The 16606-nt window shown below is 45.9% G+C and overlaps 1 protein-coding gene across 5 annotated transcripts in view; it reads left to right on the top strand.

Moving 5' to 3' along the window:
• Positions 1–16606, top strand: part of Fndc3b (fibronectin type III domain containing 3B) — a 291713-nt gene that overhangs the window by 230461 nt on the left and 44646 nt on the right. For 3 of the 5 annotated variants that reach the window (XM_028763211.1, XM_028763202.1, XM_028763218.1), the window contains exons 12-18: positions 5232–5356; positions 6459–6633; positions 8032–8118; positions 9624–9762; positions 11613–11684; positions 13731–13849; positions 15468–15573. In XM_028763211.1, the coding sequence (XP_028619044.1) occupies positions 5232–5356; positions 6459–6633; positions 8032–8118; positions 9624–9762; positions 11613–11684; positions 13731–13849; positions 15468–15573 (823 nt within the window). The remainder of the gene's footprint in view (positions 1–5231; positions 5357–6458; positions 6634–8031; positions 8119–9623; positions 9763–11612; positions 11685–13730; positions 13850–15467; positions 15574–16606) is intronic. The other 2 variants (XM_028763225.1, XM_028763232.1) reach the window with 2 other exon arrangements.

The raw sequence follows: 16606 nt of genomic DNA, 5'->3' as shown, positions 1-16606 counted from the left end.
TCAGGAGCCCCATAGAACATAGTGTAACATGCACACTAGCACCAAGACTGCAACCAAATGTGAGCTGTGCACTGTGCTTCCTGAAGATGGTGGCTCCCTTAGGCTGTGGGGGCAGAAATAGAAGCAATTGCTTGCCCTGCTTCAGATAGTGAGGTGTGCACTATAGGCCCGGTGAACCATGGCAGATACTCTTGTGGTGAACAGGCTTCTAGAAACACACCACAGGGTTGAGGGGGTGATCTGAGTGTAGTTTTCCTTCCACAAAGAGAGAAAAGGGAGCGGGGATGGGATCTCAGGATTGGGACGGTCTGTAGATGCCGTGAACAGGAGCCAGCCGGCTGACAAGACCAAGTCTTTTTCTTTGAGAGCAGTTTTGACCAGGAGTTTGAGGGTCAGGGGCAGCACCTGAACTGACACTATCAGCCTAAAAGCAAGTGGGGATCATAGAACTTGGAAAAGGAAGCAGTCCAGGTCTGGAATGTCCGACTCCAAGCCAAGTGAAGTATCCCAAGGCTGGTCTGCACAGTGTGTACTTCAAGACTGTCTCACATTCTAGTAAAGATTAACACTGCCCTCAGATGAACTCAAGAGTGAGCTGTGGAAGCAAGCAGGGGCATGCCCAAGTTTATGAACGGAAGCAAGTCAGTGAACCCCAAAGGCGTCCCTTTCTTTTTGACTCACAGGCTCTGGCAGTGAAGTCGGGTCAGAACATGGCAGGGGTTATTTCAGTTCATGTCAAAGTAGGTCAGTAGCCTTAAGACTCAGGTCTGCCTCAAAATGTCCAGGGGTGTCGGCTTGGCCCCTCATATTCGTTTCTCCAGTTGGCTTAAACTTATCTTTCATTTTCTACCAAGAATAGGAAGAGCCTGTCTTCACATCTGCTGCTCCAGATTGTATGTGTTTGACATGGCTGGTGCACCATGCCACAGTCCTGGTGTTGCTGGGGACTCTGCTAGACTCTCCTCTGCACTACACCAAAGATGGCCCAGATCAGAGCTAGGCCTGGCCACAGCTATCTCGCTGCCTGGGGCTGGCCAGATTGTTAGTAAAATACCTAGGGATGTTATCCATTTCTATTAGGCCATTTAGTGAGCAACATTGTCCAATCTGACTTTAGTTATGAAAAGAAAAGAAGGGAGGGGGGGAGCGATGGGGGGGGGGGGGGTGGGTGGGAGGGAGGGGGGGGGGGAGGGGGGGGGGGAGGGAGGGAGGGAAGGAGGGAAGGAGGGAAGGAGGGAAGGAGGGAAGGAGGGAAGGAAAGAAAAGGAAAAAGGGAAAAAGGGAAAGGAAAAAGGAAAGGAAAAAGGTAAAGTAAGGTTTCCTGGGCCAAGGAGGTGAAATAGTTGCCATTTAAGCATAAGGACCTGAGTTCAACTCCCAAAACCAGGTTAAAAACTGTGATTTTTCCAGTGTCAAGCATAGAGAGGTAGATAGCCTAACCAGATCAGTGAAAAACCGTCTTAAAAACAGGTGGACAGTGCCTAAGGGTCAGCACCCAAGGTTGTCCTCAGGCCGAGCACTCAACACCACCCAAGGCTGTCCTCAGGCTGAGCACTCACACCACCCAAGGCTGTCCTCAGGCCGAGCACTCACACTCACACTCAGATATGTCTAACTGTACATGTATAAACACAAACACATGCAAAATAAGTTTTCTAGGTAGAACACATTCCAGCAAATCTATGTTACTTAGATTTTGTTAGAAGAGGAAACAGGCCATAGCTTATATCTCTCAGAATCATCTGGAGACACACTTCTATCACATGTGAAAGCCATGATCTACACTATGGAAACCTTCACTGACAGTGAAAGCGTGAACATATTTAATGTCTGATTTAAGAAGTCATAAGCATTCATATATCATTTCATCGATTTGTGGGAATCTGTCAATCTTCTGTCTAAAGCATTAGCTGTTTATGTTTTTTTTTTAATTTTATCTACCTCTGTCAATATAAAATAGTATTTTGTTTGTAGATTTTGTTACTAACCAGGATCCTACTTGATTTATAAACATTCCCCAAACTTTCTATATGCTTTTGGAGGGGAAGGTCTTTTAAAATGTTATTTGTTGTGTCCTGTTGTTTTCCTATGTCTATGGCTAGGCAGGGTGGGCTGCCCAGGACAGTGCATGTCCCTGACTTTGGTCACCTGGCCAGTGACTTTCTGCTTCTCTGCCCCCTCACCTCTCAGCTGGTAGCACCTTTTGGAACTGCAATAGCTTTTGTAAATGTCTTTTTTTTTCTTTCCAGTACCTCTTTAATATAAAGCCTGCCATGTATAAATGCTTTCTTTTTATTCAAAACCTTTTCCTCTTGTGTGAAATATTTTGATGGCCTGCCTGCTCATGGATTTGCTTTATATTCTATGACTTCTAAAAAGCTTTAATTTTTGATCTCTGAAAAGTTTAATTACCAGATCAAACTTGGCAAATATTGTTTCTAAAATTTAAGTCCAAGTTCAGTCAGTTCTTAATCTTTCTACAGATTCCTAAGTTCTACCTACATGATAGCACACCTCAGAGGTTGTTATTAAAGAAAGCTCGGGGGCTAGAGAGAGCTCAGTGGTTAAGAGAATGTACTGCTCTTGCAGAAGACCTGAGTTTGAGTGCCAGCAGCCCCGCCAGATGCCCCACATCTGCCTGTAACTCCTGTCTCAGGGGATCTTACGCTTCTTCTGGCCTTAGCAAGAACTGCAGTCACATCCACAAGCCCACCCTATATAAAAGGAAAAATAATTAAAAAGGAAAGTTTGGATAGTTTGTCTAAAAAGGCTTGGCTGCTCCTCTTTAATGTCAGAGGGAATGTCTTGAGGGACCTGGGACATTTCCATCTCCAGCTCTCTAGTGACCTCCTTGAAAAGAGAAATCTACCTTCTGTTAATTAACTCTCCTTAAGTTGTAAACAGAATGGCTTTTACATAGTAAAGCAAACCAACTAGTAAAGAAAAGACTGACATTTATTTACTGGCTGTAGTTCTAAGTACCAGAAATGGGCAATGGAGGCCAAACATAGAAATAGGAAACTGAGGAGAAACCCATACAGGTTTGGAAGGAAAAAGAGCCTGGTTGGCAGGGTGTGCCTTTCTCGGGCTGTTTACTCTGAGCTCAGAAACAGGAGGAAGAAAGGAAGTTCTCACTGCCACTAAGATGATTGTGAACAAACAGGAAGCACATGTAGTGTAATCTGACACTGGACGGAACTATGCTGATATGCATAAGCAGTTTTCCCGTGGATAAATCTACTATATCAATCTAAGCATTCAAGGTGAAAGTCAGTGCAAGTCAACAGTGTACCGGCTCACAGTGGTTTTGCTCTATCATGCTGGAACATGCTCTGCTTTTTAACTTCCACCTGTCCATCCTGCACCTGAAGGTATTTGAACCCTTGACAAAAATCTTACAGACTGTCAGGGCTTCCATGGGAGACAGTGGGAGAAGATGGGTAGTGGATTATAAATGGGATTTACACTGTTGGAATACTGTGTATTTATGTTTAGTCTGTCTGCTCTAGTGTGTTTGTTCTTAATTACATGTCACCTGGAATGTGTTTTAGCAGTCTCTATTCAGAGCCTGCTTACAGAAAAGAGATTCTTAAATTGGCTTAGATGAAAACTTCTGGCTTCCTGCTTTAGGAAGTAATTTGTGAGTTTCAGACATATTCCTGGAGTCTCTGGGCCTGACGAGAACATCCACTCTGTTGTGACTTTGTTAGTTAATGATGTAAGGTTGTTTGGTTTTGTTTTAAACAGGGTCTCACCATGAGCCCTAGCAGGCTTCCACCTTAATATGTAGACCAGGTTGGTCCACAATTTATGGTGATCATCTTGCCTGTAGCTCCTGAAGGCTAGAGTAGCCGGTGTGCACCACCATGTCTGGCTAGTGTGTCTCCTTGTTTTCATGATCGACCAATAAGATAATATGCTTTGCAAGTGGAAATATTGTTCAGAAAACTGGTCATATGAATTTTTATGTCTCTCATGGCCCAGCTTAAGTGATCTTTTTCCTTAAATGTAGAACTGTGAGACCCCAACTGTAGGACTGAGCCTAGAGACTTAGGCTATACTCCAGCTAACTCAGGAGACTGGTGAGGGAGAATCGTAAGTTCAAGGCCAGCTTGAGGAGCTATCTGTCTTAAAATAAAATGGACTGAGGAGACTGGGAATGAGTCAGCAGTAGAATGCTTTCCTGTCATGTCTGAAACCCTGGGTTCAATCCTCAGGACAAAAGGCAGACAGACAGGCACCCTACGTGGCAGGTTTTCTTTTTACACAGAAGAACTTGAAAACTCTACATAAGAAACTTAGAATGAATCCAAGTTCTCTCTCTCTCTCTCTCTCTCTCTCTCTCTCTCTCTCTCTCTCTCTCTGTGTGTGTGTGTGTGTGTGTGTGTGTCTGTCTGTCTGTCTGTCTGGGTGTGGGGGGTGTTATATATAGGCATTCAATCAATATTCCAAGTTGTATCAGACAATGAAGTTCAAGTCCATATGCAGTGGTTGAACTCTGTTGGGAAGAAAACGGATGTGGACAGGATGATTCAAAGGCTTGTGGCCAATATTTAGGAATCCATAAACAAACAGCTCACTGTGGCCGTAATGTATCCAGGGGTTTGAGCCACTGTGACAGAAGAGACGAGAACCCTGCTTGGAGTCCAGCTGCACAGATGGGGTTGGGGGGCATGAAGATTCCTGAGAAAGGCTGGGCCTCTTCCAAGGTGCAAGCCTTGGCTCTCAGACTCTTCCATGTTCAGTTGGCCATGGCCACCCACGAAAGTGACAAGGATCTTAGTGACCACAGTTCTTAACTGCCACATTGCCCTGTGTCTGAAAAGACCTTTCTTATGTAGCCAATTAAAACCCTGTGGAAGCTTAAGTCCAAAGGGCCCTGGGCCTCTATGGCAGATCTGTGTGGCCTCTGTGTTCAGGATGAGGCGTCCCTGTGGGGTGCTTTATGTTCAACATGGGTTCCTCTCAGGATGCCTGCCTTCTGGTGTCTTAATTCATCCAAACTAGAAATTTTAGATTTTGTTTAAAATTCCTTCATTTTCTTATGGTAATTTGGGGGGGTTGTAAGCATTTAGAAATGCCGCAGCAAACCTCCATTCATTTGCACAATAATTTTAAGTTTTTAAATGAGTAAATCAATAAGTCTAATGATAAATAGCCTAACAGATAAGTGAAGAGTGCAGTGCTCTGGGGGACTTCCAGCTAGATGAGTGGTCTCTGTGTTCTTCCAGGGAAAGAGAAACAGCGGTTTCAGACAGTGTTTCTTTGGGAGCCAGAAGCACTGCAAATTGACAAAGCTCTGTCCAGCCATGGGCTACACATTCAGGCTTGCTGCTCGGAACGACATTGGCACCAGGTATGGCGTCTCCTTTGCTTCTTGCCCAGCACCCTTCATGGCTTGGTTCTGGCTGTCTCTCACATATCCTGAAGGTACGAGGAAGCTGCCTCTACACTGAACACATCTGAGCGTGAATCCTAAGGAGGGAGAAGGCCTCTGAGGTGGCAAGCCATGCTGGACTTTTGTCTCCTCACAGCTGTCTTGTGAAGTGCACTAGTGGTCCTGGGACTGAGGGAGGTCAGGAGGAGAGCTTTGTAAAGGAAGCCTGTCCCCCCCACACACACACACCTGCTCCTGTTCCACCTCACTTTTAATGGGCCTGTTCTCCAGAGCCTTCTTTTTCATTTCTGTGACTGTTGCTGATACAAAGGGCTGCTGAGCAGCCATTATGATCAAGTCACAGAGCAGGAGAAAACCTGGGTTGCCCCTGCTACAGGTGTCTCTAAGGCTGCAGAAGGAATGAAAAAAAAAAAACCCACTCCTAACCTAGGAGCCTGCTGATTAAGGGGCTTTGAAAATAGACGTGTCAGTTCTTATTAGGTACCTCTTGATCAAGAAAACAATCTCTTCCTTTTGTGACTGCATCTTAAAGAGTAGGCCCTGCGGTGGCCCTAGCTTAGAGAACCTCTCTGAAGCATCACAGAGTTTTTAGAGCTACCTCCCAGTGCCTGAAAACCAGTATATCATAAGAGTTTTCTGACTGGAACAGTTGGAATGATAAAGGCGTCTATGTTTGAGCTATTTTTAAGTGAATTAGAAGCACCCACAGACTTGGAAAACTGTTTGTGAAACTCAGGTTCCAACAGCACAGTCGCTTGTTGGTACCCACATTCATTTGAAGTCCCTCAGTAGCCGCTGCTCTTACCTTGATAAATATGGTACCATGGTGTGCTTTTGAGGGAAATAAAATTGCAGGCCTACTCTCTCAAGACTGGGCATGCCTTTGTTAAGTGCAGACCATAGGCCCCAGTGGGGCAATTGGAAGCTCTGGTGGGATATCTCCTGTATATAGGATCCTTTGCCGCCACACACCAGCGAGGCTGGATAGAGGCATACCCTTTTAGAATGCTAGAACTCCTGACATGGTCCTCAGATGTTTCCTGTGCTCATTCCTCTGCAGTGGTTACAGCCAGGAGGTAGTATGCTATACGTTGGGCAACATCCCCCAGATGCCTTCGGCACCCCGGCTTGTCCGAGCTGGCGTCACCTGGATCACACTGCAGTGGAGCAGGCCAGAAGGCTGCTCGCCTGAGGAAGTGATTACCTACACCCTGGACATTCAGGAGGATGAGAACGTGAGTCTTGCAGACCATACTTGCATCACAACACCTTACTAACTGACCGTCATCCTGTCCTTCCCAAACTCAGCAAATGGCTTCTGGTCTCTTCAGCTGGAGTCATCCATTGACCCCAGATATAATCAACCAGCAAATCTTAAGCTCTCCTTCAAAATTACCCAGAAATCTAACAGTCTTTACAGTTGCCACAGCAACTGTAAGGTGGCCTCTTAGGCCCAGCCTTCTTCTTGCCTTGAATGAACAAGTGCAGCAGCCCCTCATTTGTGCCCCTGACGTCACTGTCATGTGTTATGGTATGATCCCTGCTGCACAGTCACAATCCCATGGCACCTGGCCACCATACAGAGGAGGCTCAGCTCCCCAGTACCCTCCCCCCTACCCAGGTCTGTGTGCTTGAGTTTGTCACTGGCCTTGTTGCTTATACCACTGTGTCCTGGCCTCATGGGCTTGCATGTCCTGTGCCCTCTGCAGGGAGGGCCTAGAAGATACCTTTCTCACACCCCCTGGTTTCCTTCTGATCTCTACTCTGTGGAAGATCTCTGTCATGTAGAAGTGTCTGTGGTGGTAGAAATGTCCTATAGTTTATGCTGGACATGTGATGTGAGCGTTTGAAATCTGGCTGCTGACCTATGGAACTGAGTTTTTAACTGATTCAGTTTGAATCTCGAGAGCCACTCGTGGCTGCTGTACTTCATCAACCCATGCTGCTGTGGCAGGGCCTCAGGAGCTCCGGCAGCCTGCCTTCACCTCCATATGCCTTCAGCCCGCAGCACCACACAGCATGCCTTCCATTTGTGTGTAGGGTTTTCTTTCTTAAACCACCTCCTTAGATGATGTGTAAGAACTTGTGGGCCAGGCTCTGAACATCTTTTAGCAGGGACTATTTTCTTGAGCCTGAGGGGAGCCTGATGCACAGAAGGTTGCTAGGGAGGGACAGAGGAACGGAGGGATGGAGGGACGGAGGGAAGATGTCCTTCCCCTTCCAAGTTCTGCTTCCTCCCTTAGCCAGAGCGAGCACCATGAGCTCAACCTGGCCTGTCCACTGTCACACAGCCCTGTTGGGATGTGTCAGCTTCCCAATCAACAGGCTTTGCTCATTACAAACTTAATGTTAAATAAAATGTTTAAAGTGCTTTCAACTTTGTCATAATACAGTTGCCCAAAGCCAGGCTGAACTGCAGTGTGACAAGTGACAGCTGCATTTGGCTTTGAATGCCGCCCATGGCACCATGGGCACCTGTACTCTCTCAGCAATGGCTGCCAGCCTCCCAGCTCACTGCTGAGAAGAGGAAGGAAGCTACAGTATAAAAACCCTGGACTCTCAGGAATCAAGGTCCTGATGTGATGATTCTGATATTATGATTCCGATGTCTCCTTCTGACTTTGCCTTTTCAGGATAACCATTTCCACCCAAAATACACTGGAGAGGACTTAACCTGTACTGTGAAAAATCTCAAACGAAGCACACAGTATAAGTTCAGGGTGAGTCTTCTCACTTGAGCTCTAACACCAACACTTTGATGTCTCTCCACTTACATTTCAAATGGAGTCTGCAGGCCGAAGGGGGAGCCTAGAATGGACAGCACTTTATGGATACTGTCAAGGACCCACCATATTTTAATTTGAAAATAGTTTCTTGGCAGAAAACCACATAAGATGCCGTAATGGGTTGCCTTAGCAAGGGCTGATGCGCAGCTGAGAGGACTCTGTGTCTGTGTCCCTGTGTGCCGGTGTCCCTGCATGCACTGAAGAGCTGCTCCTTCTCTGTGCTTCATACCACGTGCTCTGGCTTTCCAGTGCCCTCTGATCTTTCCTCTTGTGTTTCTGGTTTTCTCTTCTGTGTTCCATCCCTTCCTCAGTTTAGGCCAGTGGTTCTCAGCCTTCCTGATGCTGTGACCCTTTAATACCCCCAACCGTAAAGTTTTTCTCGCTGCTACTTCATAACTGTGACCTTGCTCCTGATATGAATTGTGGTGCACACAGCTGCAGTTTCTGATGAATGACCCCTCCAAGGCATCGTTCGATCCCCAGAGGGGTCGCGACCCATAGGTTGAGAGCTGCTGGCTTGGGTGACCTGTGCTTGTAAACAGCCACCACTGACATTGCAGTGGGGATCCATGTCACAGCTACAGAAGTAAAGGCTGCTGCTTGCACTGCTATCAATGCTTTCCCGTCTATACCACAGCATCCTTTGTTGGTTCGATGCAAGGCACCCTATTTCCTGTGTACCCTGAGGATTCTCTGCCTGCCTTTCTCTAATTTTAGGGCTAAGTAATTTAATTTGGCATGTAGTCACTTCAGTATTTGTCAAATTATCAAGTGGAATGTTGTGACTGACTATTTGAGGAATATAATTGTTTCTTGGTGTGCTAAAAATACTGATCTTGGCTCCTGGAGCATAACTGTACTGCTACCACTGTCCATAAGGTGGCACCATCTGACTCTTCCATAAATAAACTTCTGTCTACTTTATCCCTGCATTTCCTTTTCTGCAAACAGCACAGAATAGATGGAAACTGCTGGTTTTATATACCATACCACTGCAGCCGCCTCCTCCTCCTCCTCCTCCTCCTCCTCCTCCTCCTCCTCCTCCTCTTCTTCCATCTCCTCTTCTTCTTCCTCCTCCTCTAGTGAAGCATGGTCCTACTCTATTCCAGGAGTGCCTGGCACTTGCTACATAGCCTAGACTCAGTCATCTTGCCTAAACCTCCCTGCTTGTACCACTACCCTAGGCTTATATTTCCTCTTGTAAGGATCTACAGATGTCTTTAGCTGAAACCTACCTTTTGGGTTTATTTTTAATTGTTAATAACCAAATTTAAGTAAAATAAGTGATCACAAGCATTACATCAACAGTCTAAAGAAAGAAAACATGTGACTAGTTGGATATGTGTCACTCTGTCCATCCATGTCTAACCTTGCAGTGGTACCAAGTCCCAGGAGACTTCACAGCCCATAACCGCCATGTGTCCTTGGTTGTTCTGCAGCTGACTGCTTCTAACATGGAAGGGAAGAGCTGTCCAAGTGAAGTCCTGGTTTGTACAACCAGCCCCGACAGACCTGGGCCTCCGACCAGACCCCTCATTAAAGGACCTGTCACATCACATGGCTTCAGTGTCAAGTGGGGTATGTCTCCTGGCCTCCTACTGCCGTGACAAATCAAGCACAAGTAGAACACATCTTCTGTGAGGCTTTATTATACATGTGTGGGAAGCATCCTGAGGACTGGAGGGCCAGTTAAAGGTTAATGCTTAGTCAGACTTTAGTGGACAGTTAAGAGTATCTCATTTATTTCATATTTTCTGTTACATTTTCCTCCTTTATTTTAAATGCTTTGTTAATTTGAGTTTGAGAATTTATGATGATTCATTCTTCAATGGCTCACCTTTTTAAAAAAAATCAATGAAAATTAATATAAAATACTTTAAAATTGAGATTAGATTTCAAATTGGATATTTAATCCTAAACAGATATTTTTCTAAACATACAGAACGTTTAAGTTGCAATAAAGTAGGAGGCTTGTTTTTGTGCTGTTTGGTGTATGCCTCCCCCTCCCCCACTCCCCGTGAGCTTCCGGGTTTTTACATGGTCTAAGGTAACCTGGGAAGACATTGATGCTCACCTCTGCAGAGCAGGTCACTTCAGGGAAACACGTCCCTGTGCGGCTGTAGTACCTGTAATCATGTGTAAGGCGGTTAGGACTCGTGTGCTCTGCACTGATGTCCTGTGAGAATATGTATGAACAGCCAGTGAAGGGCAGAACAGGAAACGTTAGAGCCATAAGGTAATGTGCACAGGGTGCAGTTTAAAGTATTAGGCATTGTTGGAGACCAAGCTCAAGCGTGATGCATTGAGGCATCAAAGAGCTCTGAGGTGGGTGTCCCTGGAGGACAAGGGTAGGTAGGAGTGGAGCCGCCCTGGCAGCCTGCCTCCCGGGACAGCCTTGGGTCACCCCCTTAGCTCTGTTCTGGGTTTGTCCTTAACATTATTGCTGTGCACGTAATTATTGAAGTGTGTGTGGCGAATGCACACCTGGGAAGTAAGCGTCACAAGTCTTTGGACTATCAAGGCCTTGGTAAGTCCCCTCAGTGTGCGAGAACGCAGAGGTGGTGGGCTGCTGGCAGACACGAATTCTATAGAGTTTGGCAAAATCATTCTGCCTGGTATTTTTATACTCACAAGATAAAGCTCTTGCAGGTAGACATGTCTGTGGACCATTGATCCAGGGTGACATGGGGGCTCTGGTGATGGACCAAGCCATCCCCCCAGGATGCGTGTGCTGATCATTCTGTACTGCATCCGGGTCCCTGGGGATGGAATGTTTGCTTGGGAGAAAAGTGAGGTGCGGTGAAGTTATTCCATTCCAACATTTTATTTATTTTGTCAATACATTTTTTTCTCTACCCTTCTCATTTTTCAAAGCATCTAATTGCTCATAAAATTATGCAGTAAAAATAATAAAACAAGATAAATGCCTGAATAATTCAACTTTCCATAAAAATCATACGTTCTTAAAGAGTCACTTCAGAGTTCTCCAGCGTGATGTCATTTTTAGGAAAATCATTGCACCTGTCAAGTTTTATGTGTATTTCACTAAATCAATGCTAACTCTTATATCCTGTATTTCAATGACCTTAAATAGCAGCCTGATAACATTCCAGTTCTTCACAGTGAGGGAGCCAGTGTGGGAGACTCATACCTCAGTATGAGTCTCAGTAATCTCAGTACTGAGATCGGGGTGGGGTACTAAGGCAGGAGCACTCCCAAAACTTTGAAGCCAACCTGAGCAGAAGTATGAGATGCTATCTCAAGAAAACATTTTAAGGGTCAGGGTTCTTAAAAAGAATCATGACTTGTACTTTTTGGCCTACTTCCAGCAGAAGGACAGCTATATAGCAGAAGTTGTTTTATACTCTGTAATGATGCTTACCAGTGACACCCAGTGTTCTCCTCACTGATGTTCACTTACTCTGCAGATGCTCCAAAGGACAATGGTGGCTCAGAAATCCTGAAGTATCTGCTGGAGATCACGGACGGAACTTCTGAAGGTGACACTTTGGAAACTGTATTACACAATGCATTCCCACCCAGTCCTCATCCTGATGCTGTCAGATCCTCTATAGTCGCTGTGGCAGGCAGCTGTCAGTGCTAACGATAGAGCTGGGAGTGTAGTCAAGCCATACCGAGCATTGGCATGTCTGTCTGTCTGTCTTACTGTCTATCTCCCTCCTTCCCTCCCTCCCTCCCTTTCTCCCTCTTCAGTTAGTTTCCCTTCTTAAGCATCCTTAGCAAGCTCTCTACAGCCGACCGTACCCCTGCATATGGTTTTGTCTTTCAGACACCAGGGTTCATTCTGCTTGAAGTACCTACTTTTGACAAGTTGGGATCTTTGTTTCTGTTTTTGTTTCATTTCCTACATTGATTTTGAAATGATGGTCACTCGTTAATAGAGTAAATTAATTTGAGGCTTTCTCCCCCTAAACTGCCACACACTTTGTCTGGCAATTGTCAGCAGTAATCGGCCTGACATCCTTGCCGTGGCCAGGGACAAATGTTAGACTTACAGAACACATTTGGTCTCTGTGGTGACTCTGGAGTTAGAGTTCTCATCAGTTGTCACACTGCAAGTATTAAGATGTGGCCATGGGGCTTGCCACCAAGTCTAATGGCCTTCATTCAATCCCTGAAACCCAAGTGTAAATGACTAGAGAGGACCAGCTGCACAGCCCCGTGTGCCACAACATACATGAGTGTGCACGTGCGTCCTCACCACACATGCAGGAAGCATTCAAACGGGACAGGGTAAGGAGTGAGAAGCTTTAGGGCCCCTCGAAATACACTTGCTTTTTCTTTCTAATAAGACTCACTGGACTTCAATAGAAAATGATATAGTTGTCAAAACTTTAAAACGTAACCAAATTTTACAAATACGACTGCTGTAATTGTTACTTTAAAGAAAAAAAGTATGCATATGGCAAAAGAGAGAGTCACTGGGAACAAATGGCAATTGTCTCTAGCTTTTTCTGACACCACAACCACCTGGAGGTGGGTTGGTTTTTTTTTTAAGCCTCTTAAGTACTATTTTAGTCTGGAAATAGGAGAATTCTTTGAGATGGGCACAGCTGTTCTTAACATAAAATCAGTTTCTGTACTAGAGACCTTATTTAATGTCTAAATTAAGCCTAGGAGAGGAGTTCGCATCTGCAAGTTGCTTACTGAGAGAGTATACGTCGGCTTTCAGGTGTCCTAGTTCTCGCAAAAGTACATGCTACATGGGGTCATTCACAGGACCTTCTCATGTGTGTTCATCCCAGTTGTCCTTCAGAATGGGGTGTCTGCCCATAGTACAAGCACCACTGTCTAAATTCCCATGGGCTATGCCCTAATTCGGACCTAATAAGGCACAGTACCAGAGGGCAGTATGGACGTCTAACAGGACGCTGAAGGGATTCCTGGAGTCTACTTTATGAATAGAATAGGGTGAACATGTTTTCCCTAAAACAACTTGTGTAGTAAAAGGCTCACATGGAGTGGTCAACTAGAAACGGCATCAGTGGAAACAAACTAATGAGAGACATCCCTGCAGCCTGCTGCTGATGCAGGCAGTGGAGGACAGCCTCCAGGTGCTTCTCCCACTGGGCATCAGCATCGTGGGGCCCCCTCCAAGTGTCTTACCACCATCTGCCACCGCCATCACAGCTTCCTGTGTAGGCTCCCTGGACACAGCAGGCCCTTACCAAAGCTCCTGGTCTGTAAAGGGACTCATGGCCACCCTCAGCAGCACCGTGACAGGAAGCCTGTACCCTGTGACAGCACCTGCTGCATAGCTGGCCCTGTGGCCACCTCAGCATGGCATTTCACAGCTGTGCAACACTGTACCCGCCTCCTGTGCCAACTCCCATGGAATATGGCTGCCCACACCTGACTTGGTGGTCAGCCGTGTTATAGTGGAGGGATGATAGGAAACGCCTCTGTGCGTCTTAGTGTCGGATGATGCTGGGTTGCCATTGGTGTTTTCATCTCAGATGCTGTTTCAAACGGAGACTGTCGTGCTATTACAAAAGGCCTAAACTTACGTACATCTCATTTTCCAGCCGGTCAATGGGAAGTGGCCTACAGTGGATCAGCTACAGAGTATGTCTTTACCCATTTGAAACCAGGCACTTTGTACAAACTGCGCGCATGCTGCATCAGTACCGGTGGGCACAGTCAGGTTGGTCTATCAATGTGTGACAGTGGGCCTCTTGATCAAATTGGGAAGTACCATGTCAGTAACTGCAGAAGATGTTGCCGTTGTAAATGTTTCTCGTTGATGCAGCCAGCTTTAGTATCACATCTGGATATGAAAAACAGTTTTGACTTAGAGGTACAGGGCAGAAGCCCAAATCCTTCCATGCACAATCTGATGTGTACAGGCTATTGTCACTGACTTAACCCTTACATGACCTTCATGCAGTTACATAGGGGAGATAAAATTAGTTAGATTTACATTAACTAAGTAAGGGAGAGCTGTATCATTTCAAGCCTGCCTGTGCTAGGATGGTGACACATCTGTGAAGGTCCTTTACTGCCACCTGCTGGGAGACTATTGTAAAAACAGGATAAATCTGATGACTAATTCCACTTCTGTAGTTGTTTAGTAATTCCCTGGGTAGGGCCTGCAGGCAGCAGCCATGGCTTGTCTCTGTCAGAACATATTATGACTGTAGACCAGCCAGGTGGTACACCAGGAGACTCAGTTTATACCACACACAGTGCTCACATGTTCAGTGTAATCTAATCAGTGTATACAAAGTACCCCAGGGATAAGAGTCCGGGTGTCATATTGACATCCTGAGAGGCACGGTGATAGAAGTGTTGTTTTCACTGTACATGATTTGAAACCATTAATGGTGAGAGAAAGAGAGATGGTCCCTAGTGAGCCAGTAGCAGAGTGATAACGTTTTCCTGAGTTTTACACATACACAAACACACTGCCTATGTGTATCATAGCAGTTCCTCAGTTTCTAGAGGTTCATCTAGACAGAAACACTCACACACACACACACACACACACACACACACTCATACACACACACACACTCTCCACACACAGGATAAGGGTTCAGTTAGAATACTTATAGAGTCCTGGGGCTGCCCGGAATGTCTCCCTGTGTGATTATATCCAGACTGAGGCCATAGGGCATCAGTGGTACCTGCCATGTGAGCGGTTGGGTGGGACAGCACATGCATTAGTTGAAGGCATAGGGTCCATTTCCCACACCATGCCCTGGAAGGAGGTGGAGCTCTCTGGCTCCACCTTGTCTCCTCAATTCTCGTAAGATGGCCAACTTTCATACCACCAGCTTTGCAGAGCCAGATCTCACAAAGGAGGCCTAGTTACTTTAGCCTTGGCAGATCTACTGTAATGTAAGAGCCAGGCTTGGTGGGTAAATGTCCCCCTTTACCTGCCGTACTGCCCTTCCTGTGACTGGCCAGCCATTTAGAGTATCATTCTTAATTTTATCCAGTTGTTTTGTATTCTCTTGACTCCTCATGAAGGGTCTTTCTAATGTTGATGTAAAGGAAAATAAGTATGCTTATGGTGGTCAATACTCAGCTCTAGTAATCTGACATCAGAGAGAGCCTGTCTGTGTATGACCAGCATTGTATGCAGTGAGAGCCCACACTTCCACATGCAGACATGGACCCTCCTGAAGACCAGCACGCACGTCTAGTGTGTAACTCCCTGTTGGTCCTATTTACGATTGTGGGATAGAGTTAGCCTGGTAGCTAAGGTGTGATCGATTCACAGTAACTAAGCAATGGTCTCTCCGGTGTTTCTCCCGCAGTGTTCTGAAAGTCTCCCTGTCCGCACACTAAGCCTTGCACCAGGTCAGTGCCGACCACCGAGGGTTTTGGGTAGACCAAAGCACAAAGAAGTCCACTTAGAGTGGGGTGAGTGAACCAGTCTTCATGTTGGCATCAACCAGGACAGTGGGAGACTGACACAGTGCTCTGTCACTCAGCTCCAGGGCTTCCTTCAGAAGCTGTGTCACCCATTGGCATGACCATGTTCTCCGTAGCCTGGCACCTTGGCTGTCTCTCATCTGTAGCCTTCTACTGCTCATGCTCCCATTCCTGACAGGGCTGCACTTGCTGTTGCTACTCTCACCATTAGCCGCCATGTTGCTAGAGAAAACTCCAGAATAATCTGCCTTGACCAGGGGTTGCTCAACATGTGAAAAAAATGCATGATTTAGAGATTAAACCATGAAACGGTTGAAAGAGCAGCATCAAGTTCCTCCTCTCTGTGGGCTCTGGTATTTTCCTAGCCTTGCCTAACACCACCTCCAGTTGTGCCAACAGCCTACAAGTATCCACATAGCAAGGGCAAATGTATAGAACACTGGCAGACTTTCTGGCCACCATGTCTGTTTAAAGTGTAATAAAATGGTATGACAGTTTGGGGTCATGTAGACTTAGCAGGAAGGCTGACTTTAAGTTATAGATATTTTTCCTTCCTCCCTTCCCATTATTAAATGTGAAGGGTTTCCTAGTGCTCCTGTTATTCCTGGATTGTTTTTAATATAATCAACCGTGTTTAAATGCATTTGCTTTGGGTAGTTTGGGTCATTCAGGAGCTTTTTCACTTTTTTGAACAGGAGGCTCCTTTTGTGATAGACACTCAAGGACACACCATCTGTATATTTTGAACAGTAACAGTAGAAAATCAAATGTAAACTCAATCAACTAGAAATCCAAAAACTGGGGCTGGAGAGATGGGTCAGTGGTTAAGAGCACTTGCTGCTATTGCAGAGGATGTTCAGTTCCCAGCACCCACGTGGTGTCTCACACACCTATAGCTCAAGTTCCTGAGCTTTCAGTGCCGCCTTCTGGCCTCCACACATGGTGCACACTCATGCATGCAGGCCAAATATTCATATACCTAAATAAAAATAAAATAAAAAGAAGTCCAAAAAAGTGTTCA

This window comes from Grammomys surdaster, unplaced genomic scaffold (genome assembly GCF_004785775.1).
Source record: "Grammomys surdaster isolate TR1022 unplaced genomic scaffold, NIH_TR_1.0 62, whole genome shotgun sequence".
NCBI lineage: Eukaryota > Metazoa > Chordata > Mammalia > Rodentia > Muridae > Grammomys > Grammomys surdaster.
This window is presented reverse-complemented; position numbering and strand designations above follow the sequence as displayed.